The 8,434-nt window shown below is 41.3% G+C and overlaps 1 protein-coding gene across 1 annotated transcript; it reads left to right on the top strand.

Annotated features, from left to right (window-relative positions):
• The first annotated feature begins 34 nt into the window (after window positions 1–34).
• Window positions 35–7,262, top strand: ASF1B (anti-silencing function 1B histone chaperone). Its single transcript, XM_044683496.1, has 4 exons — window positions 35–222; window positions 4,893–5,008; window positions 5,104–5,280; window positions 5,970–7,262. The coding sequence occupies exons 1-4, from the start codon at window positions 114–116 to the stop codon at window positions 6,174–6,176; spliced, it is 609 nt and encodes a 202-aa protein (XP_044539431.1). The 5' UTR covers window positions 35–113; the 3' UTR covers window positions 6,177–7,262.
• Window positions 7,263–8,434: the final 1,172 nt, after the last annotated feature.

Genomic DNA, 8,434 nt, shown 5'->3' with positions numbered 1-8,434 from the left:
GATGCCGCCTCAGTCTGGTGTGGAAACCGCGCGGAGGGGACGCGAGAGAGAGCGGCAGCGGCGGCGATAGCTGCTGCTTCGAGGGTGTCCTTCTTTTCTGCTCCCGCGAGGCCATGGCCAAAGTTTCTGTTCTGAACGTGTCGGTGCTGGAGAACCCGAGCCCTTTCCACAGCCCCTTCCAGTTCGAGATCAGCTTCGAGTGCAGCGAGGCCTTGGCCGATGGTGAGCACCGGCCTTTCCCCTCCCCCACGCCTCCCTCCTCCGCGGGATGTCTCAGCTTCCCTCCATCCCCCGCGCGTTCTTGGCGGAGGGGACTTTTTCGTGCTGACTCCCTCGAATAGGGCTTCCTCCCCGCCCCTGTGGGATCCTAAAGCTGCCCTGTAATAACCACTCCTCACCTTAATAAAGTGCTCTATGTTCTCTTAGTCTAGTAGAATATAAACGTCCTGAGGACAGGAGCCGTCTCTTTCTGATATTGAGTTCCCATCACCCGGTCTGAGTGATCGGCGCTTAGTTCTGTATGTGTTGGCAAATTCTTAGATCGCATAACCGTACGCAAGGCATTTTAACCTTTTGAGCCATAGATTTCTCCTCTGGACACCTGAGATGATAGCGCCCACCTCCTTGGGTGATTGTGAAGATCCAAGGAGATAACTAATGCCAAGCTCTTTGCAAGCTTTGCTCGAAAACGAACAATGGACAGGCAATTGAAATGTGAGCTTTCGGGGCCACTGATGCCCCATCTATCTCTGAGCAGTACCACAAAGGATTTTTCTCATAGAAGCCCTATGGAGTAAGCTGTATATACCTATTTTCCTGCATATTACTGCTTTATTATATTCTTCCCATCTTCCAACTCCTAATAGGTTATTTCTGTTACTCTTTCATTAATTTGTTACCTTTTTCCTTCTATTAGAATATAATACTATGCGATATCTTCCTCTTCGATAATGCCTCTCAAGTGTGCCTGACTTTTCTTGCTAGATAGTGGTTCCTAAATGCCCTAATGCATAGAAAAATTCTAACTCCTGCACTGTACATTGTTACCTGACTTGTTCCTAAAGGCCCATTCCTTCTACTCTGCTAAAGTAGCAATAATGTTTACACATGCACATTTATATAGTGCTTTGAAAGTTTGCATAGAACATTATATATAGCTCTCCAAAAATGTACTTGTAGAAGAGGGACATGTGTGGAGTGAGGAAGAAAGATATTATTTAAAACAAGTACTTGGTCTACTCTAACCCTTCATCTCCCATTGATGTGTTTTTTTAAATGGTCTCATTCAACAAAAGAACATAAAAGTCAACATTATTCTCATTTCCCAGATGAGATGGCTGAGATATAAAGAGTAAAGTTTTCTCTTTTGAGAAAAGGTGCTCCATACATGGAACAAACAAAATGGCTAAGATTTGTATTTCAATTCTCTAGGAATGGCTTCCATTTGCTACATTTATTAGACTATCCCTTTGCCTGTGGAGTTGGTAGAAGTGCAACAATAAAGAAGGATGTAGAAAGAGAACTTAAAATCCAGGTATTTTAACCACTAGCAATATAATCTTTGCCACTTGGATTAATTTACTTTGAGAGGGCCACACACTGTTCATCTAGGCCTTTATGTATAACACCTTAGAACAGTGATGGGCACACTTTTTTAAAGAGGGGGCCAAAGGAAAGGAAATGCTCATCTGTCAGTCTGTTTCTAAGGCAACTCTTTCGAAGTTTCATTGTATTGTATCCCACTCATTGTATTCATCAGATTGGGAATAATGTCCTGCTGCCAGACAGAACATTTCAGGGGGCCACATCTAGCCCTCTAGCTGTAGTTTGCCCATCACTGCTTTAGAATAAACTGTTTGGAACCAGTAGTATGAAGAACTCTCAATCTTAGATCACATGGCTAAATGGAAGAATAGTTACTAGAATATTATCTCCCTGCTCCTGACCCAGTGTTCTTCATTCTTGTCATACTCCTGAAGTAGGAACAATATTACCATTCTTCTCTAGGTTGAGAATTGGAACTCTATAATAATTCCATACCTGAGTCTATTAGTGACTTGGTCACCTGGGAGATTTGCATTTTTCTTTTGAAAAATTCCTTTTTGCTGCCTTTTGCATAGAATTCTTGAGGCTAGAGAGGAGGGTATGCTATTTTTCAAAGTTGCTAAATAAAGCAGCTTGCCAGTTATAAAATCCAAGAAGTCATATAACAAATTCCCTCTGTTAGCTGGTCCTTCTTCCCTGACATAAAGTATTTTTCACTTTTCACTCAACCCTTCTAATATTCTATAAAGTAACTAAAAATAGCTAAAGTAACTTATTTTAGAAATTGAACAGGTCACTTTGTTTTTGGAACATGATTCTTCTGAAAAAGGCAATAATTGTAAGCCAGCAAGTTCAGCAAGAACCCAGGTGTTCTGATCTACTTTGCTCTAATACTCCCAAAATTTAGCTTTGTCTCACTGGATCTAACTAGATTCACAAATAGAGACTACTTCTAGAGCACAGGTTCTTAATTTGGGGTCTCTGAACTTGGGTTTTTGTTTTTAATTTTGATGACTATTTCAATAAAATCTGTTTCCTTTGTCAAACTATGTATTTTGTGCATTTACATAATATACATTTATATATATACACTATTTTATGTCTGTAAAGACACAAAAATTAAGAACCCCTGCTCTAACCTGAGATTAAATCAGAGAGGTAAAAAAGCAAATAGCTACTATAAGAATGAAGGTCTTGGTGTTCTAGAAGAACCTTAGCAAGAAATTATCTGGCATACATTTGCCTAATATCAGAAGCTCTTTTCTTCCAAAGTAATCACATTCTGTGAAATCATGACTTATGAAATTTTCTCAGGCATTTTGAGTCTAGGGTTGTAACTTGAAAGGATCTAAAATGTTTTTAGGTTTAGTTGCCTAATCCCTCTGCATGCTATAACTTTGTCCTGGATATACTTGGAAGTCAAGAAAGCTGCCTTTGTTGGCAGTCATTCACAGGAGATAATTGACTTATCAAATAGTTGTGGTTCATTTCTCTTGAATTTACTTGTTTAACTGAGTGAAAGGAAGGAGGCACCGTTAGTATATTAGAGATCTGGGCTTTATGTGTCAAGCATGTGAGCCCTGCTTCTATTATGTTGGTCTCAAGTTCTGCATGATTATCCATAAATGTGTATGATGATTCTTGTTGCCTAGATTTGATTGGTTTGGGGACTAGCTAACTCTTTGAGCAGCCTCATCTCCCTTTTCTGGCAGAATCTTTTGCTAGGCCTGAGCCAGTGATCCTGCCCCAGTTGTGAAAGGAATTACTCTGTGGCACTGATCCCTCTGTGTGAAAGAGGATGTTACTGGCTGCCCTGTGATGCAGCAGGCAGGTCCCTAAATGACACCAGGCTCCTGTTCTTTGCATACCTCAGCCATGACCTGGGCCTTAATTCATCTTTGGTCATCCCATTCATCCTCACAAGCTCCCTTGAAAGGCAGATACTTTATAGAGGAGAACAGATATTTTCAAGGTTACTTGGAAAGCTAGAATTTAACACCAGATCACAGTTTTAGAACTGGAAGAGATAACAGAAACCAACAACTAGTCCACCTTTGTCCACCCCTTTCATTTTACAGATGATGAAAAGGAAATCCAGAGAGGTTGTGACTTGTCCAAGACCCATACAGCAAGTAGAACAATTAGGCTTCAGGCCTGGACCTTCTGATTCCATATCCAGATCACTTTCCCCTGTACTATGGGAGACATATCATCAGTTAGATTCCAGGGCCAATTGCTAATATTCAAGCTATATATCTCTATACTTAAAAAGTGGTGTTTTTGGTAAAAAGCAAATTTAAATGTTTGAATGGTATGTATGTTAAGTCTTATTTCCATCACAACATCTTTTATGTCCATTTCCTCTATCCACTTGAATAGCCACTATCTTATTTCAAATCCTCTTCACTTCTTCCTGGATCATTGAAACAGCTTCCTAATTGTTATCTTTGCCTCATGTCTCTCCCTACCTACTATAGGCTACTCAGGATACAATTACTACAGTGATTTTCTTAAAGATCCAGTCTGACCTTTTCACTCTCAACTTGTAAAAGTGAAATTTCAAAGGTGGATGTGAGAGAGCGCATTTCAAATTTAGGAGGCAACCTGTGTCATGCTGAGGGGAGTAAGCTCTAGTAGTTCCCTATTACTCCTAGGATCAAATTTGTGAACTCTGCTAGGTGTTTAAAACTCTTCACAACCTTGCCCCTTCCTATCTTCTTAGTGTTCATATAAGTACTATCTTAGAGACAGCTAGGCAATATAGTTAAAGTGTTGGACTTGGTATTAGGAAGATGTTTACTAGCTCATTGAATGTCCCTCAGCTTCTTTCTCCTGTAAAATGGGAAAAGAATAGTATCTACCTTAGAGTTGTTGTGAGAATCAAATGTGATGTGTATAAAGTGCTCTACAAACCTTAAAGCTATCTATAAGTGCTAGCTCTAATTCTTTACACATACATGTGCACTCAAAGCCTACCTTCCAGCCATGCTTGCCTACATACTGCCTCTTATATATGACACTACATTTGCTTGCCTTTACACAAATTGTCCCTCATTCCTAGAATGTTGCCCTTTTCCACCTGTGCCTCTGAAAATCCCAAGTCACCATCTGCATAAGGTTTTTCCTGGTATTCCTTCCAGCATCTAGTGCCTTCCCCTTTCATTGTTATTTTGTATGTATTTTTTGCATATTTGTTCATTGTTAAGGTAGGGACTCTCACTTTTGTCTTTGTATCAAAGGTCTGGCACATGGTAGGCAGTGGATATTGCTTAACTGATTTATATTAGAAGATATCTCCCTGCCTTTCCACCTTCATGAGATTTTGACATTCTTCTTTTCCTTTTCAGACCTAGAATGGAAAATAATTTATGTGGGTTCAGCAGAGAGTGAGGAGTTTGACCAGATATTAGACTCAGTGCTGGTAGGGCCAGTCCCAGCAGGGCGACACATGTTTGTCTTTCAGGTAAGAGATTAGCAATTAGTAGCACTAAACTGAGGAAATTTCCCCTTTTTGCCCCTAACACATGCTGAAGCATAGAATCTGTTTTGCTCCCTTAGGCAGATGCCCCTAATGCCTCCCTAATCCCAGAAACTGATGCAGTGGGTGTAACTGTGGTCCTCATAACCTGCACTTACCATGGGCAGGAGTTCATCCGAGTTGGCTACTATGTCAACAATGAATATACCAACCCTGAGCTTCGGGAGAACCCACCCCTGAAACCAGACTTCTCTCAGGTAAGTTGATTTTCTAACTCAGAGGGGCCTGGCTCCTTCTGTTCTGGTTAATGCTTTTTAAAAACAGGACACGGGAGGTCCTAGGTTCAAATGTGGCCTCGACACTTCCTAGCTGTGTGATCCTAGGCAAGTCACTTAACCCCATTACCTAGTCCTTGCCATTCTTCTGCCTTGGAACCAATGTACAGTATTAATTCCAAGAGAGAAGGTAAGGGTTTTAAAAAAAAAAAAAAGGACAGGAAAATTGAAGAATCATCTAATGTCTTTCCTGGACAGTATTTTAAAGAACCATATTAGCCAAACCTCTCATTTAAGTGACTTAAGGATATGAGTTTCTTTCCAAAGCACATCAGTTGTTCATGTCCTAAATATATGCCTAGCCTTCTGACCAGTAAAAGGGAAGGAAAGTTCCAATAGGGTTTTACTTGCTGTGCTGGAATCATCATTAACAAGTATCACCCTTTCTAGAATCCCAGCATTGAACAAATGATATGCCAGAGCCAGGCTGACCTGAGACGAAGTTTAGGAGAAGGAAAATTCCAGTCTGATCCTATCACTGTTTTTTTCAAGTTCATTGTCCCTGGATATACCCTTTGAGGGAAGGGAGAAATGAGGCATAGAGAAAATAGCAACAAAGAGGCAGTTCTCTGCTGTATGAATTTTGATGAGACTCACTTTTTCTGTCCTAGCTCCAGCGAAACATCTTGGCTTCTAATCCCCGGGTGACTCGATTCCATATCAACTGGGACAGTACCACAGATAAATTGGAGGACATTGAAAACCAAGATCCTGTCTTAAGCCTGGGGCTTCCTTTGAGTTGTCCCCCAACCAAAGGGCTAGATCTTCCAGACTGTGCCCCCAGCATCATACCTGAAAATTCCATGGACTGCATCTAAATAGGAAAAAAATGAGGCCGAGGCCGTCTGATGGACCTGGATCTCTACCAAGTGAATGCTTTTGCCCTACCTTCTGGAAAATTTTTGGGGAAAGCCTAGAGGACTTAGGTTGGGGTTCCAAGCTATACCGATAAGCCAGTTCAACTGGTCCTTGTGGAAAGAAAAACCTATCGTTGGTATGTCCATTAGTTGAACACAGAGACTCTACCTGTTTTCTTACAGGTTTGCAGAGCAGATGGTACTTTTGCTCTTCACTTATGAATTCTGCCTTCTCTCCTGGCCCTTTGGCCTTTTGGGGTACTATGGCTCTGCAGAGATATTCAGTCTGTGGGTGGGTTTTTCTTGTTTTGTTTTCGGCTGCTTATGGGCTTCCTGACCTATAATTGGAGATCATCCTACCCTTCCCCCTTGTGTTGTGTTATTTCCTTAGTTTCTTCACCTCCCCAACCATCTTCAATCAGTGATTTGCCTTAGCTTTCTGGAGTTACCAATTAATAATCTTGGTAGGATTTGGGCTCCAGCAGTTTTGATGAGTGGCTATTGCTATGTTGATTGTCACTATTTCTCCAGCTAGATTTTTGATTCCTGCTTCCATTTTGCCAACTCCTGGAAAGGCCCATTCTCTTAGGTGCCAAGAATGGGGTTTTGAGGGATTATTTAAAAATGAGGCCATTCTCTTCCTTTTATTAATGGCATCCCAACCCAAGCATGACTCATTGCTCTCCGATCTTGGCCAGATCAGAGGATATGATCAGGAACTAAACAACTGATTTTTCTGGGCAAGAATAACTGAAACATGCTCACTGTAAATCTTCCCCACTCCCTCTTTAACTCTAGGAGTTAATTTCAGAAGGCTGCACTTAACCTTTTCTGGGGCCATGTTATCTCTCAGGCTATGGGAGGGTAGGGTGGTTCTTATGTTTTGGAGACAAAGGAAAAGAGGGCACTATGCACATGGAAGCATCCCTTAGCTGTCAAATCTTTTCCTCTGATCTGTCCTTTGTCTCTGTGGCTACTGTTGCATATGCAATTTGTATATTAAAAGTTTTATATTAAAAGTTATGGTTATTGGAGAAATAAAAAGCACTTAGGCTGGACTGTGATTTTTTTTTCCCCTCACGCTACAAAACATCAACCAACCCTTTTGAAAAACTGGTGCTAAGCCTTTGGAGATAAGAGAATGTGGAGGGAAATAATAAAGGCTATATTTCCCATTCAAATAAAAGCCTCTTTTCTCTCAATTCCAACTTGTTTTCTCTGCTAAAACTAGTGAATTTTTTTTACACAGAATAACAGCTCCTTATTCAATAATTATTTAAAATCTGCTTTCAGGAAGAGTCTTTAAGATGGGTGTGTTTTCTGTCAATTTACGATGGCACAGTTCTTGGGCTTTGAACAGCAGGGATTTTAGTTATGTAGTGGGTTCACTCTTAGTACTGTTAACTGATCTCCTTAGAAACAAGGTAGTTACAGGCAATGTACTTGTGTTTTCTTCTCTGGCTGGAAGGCAGAAGTAAGCAGGAATGGGGCTGAGTTTATTTTACAAGCAGAGATGAGCTGGGCTCGGCTCATGCAAGTTTTAAAACCTGCTAATAAACGTGAGATTACCCTTTCCCTATTGTTACAGCACTTTGCTATTTGAAAAATGTTTTACTTTCATCAAACCTCGGTAGATAAGAAATACCAAAGTCAAGAACTCAGATCTCTTGACTCCCAGGTTCCTTGCTCTTTCCATTTAGCTATTGTCTTTCTATGATACTTGCCGTCTTGCAATTGTTAATTCACAGTCCTTCCTCTTTCTCCATAGTTACCTAAAGGATGATGGCCCTTGAAGGATGTGTAAACATAAATATCTAAGTTTGGCAGCTATCTTACCTCCAAAAGTCCTAGTCCCAGGCAAACTGCCTCAACATTTAAAGGGTGCTCGGATCAGAGTGGGGGCCCCTGCTGCTGGCTGCCCAGGATATAGGCATTAGAAATCTAGGGAGAAAGGAAGTGTTGAAAGGGTTGGTTTTCAGATCCACGGTTTCTTTCTCCCCAGGCCAGGCCTCTCTAAGGGCGGCCTTTATCCATTCTTTGGGGCTGCAAGATTTCACTTTGCCCGCCCCTTTCTCCCAGGATTGACACCGAACATTCCCGGGAGAGCCCGTCCCAGCCTTCTATAAATAAAATGCCAGCAGCCCCAGCACTACCAATCCAAAAGTTCGAAGGGTGGACCCTGCTACGCCATCAAGGTCATCTCCAATGATGAGATGTGG

Source organism: Gracilinanus agilis, unplaced genomic scaffold, assembly GCF_016433145.1.
Source record: "Gracilinanus agilis isolate LMUSP501 unplaced genomic scaffold, AgileGrace unplaced_scaffold23154, whole genome shotgun sequence".
In the NCBI taxonomy this organism is placed as follows: domain Eukaryota; kingdom Metazoa; phylum Chordata; class Mammalia; order Didelphimorphia; family Didelphidae; genus Gracilinanus; species Gracilinanus agilis.
The sequence above is the reverse complement of the archived record's forward strand: the minus strand, read 5'-3'. Positions and strand labels throughout refer to the sequence as shown.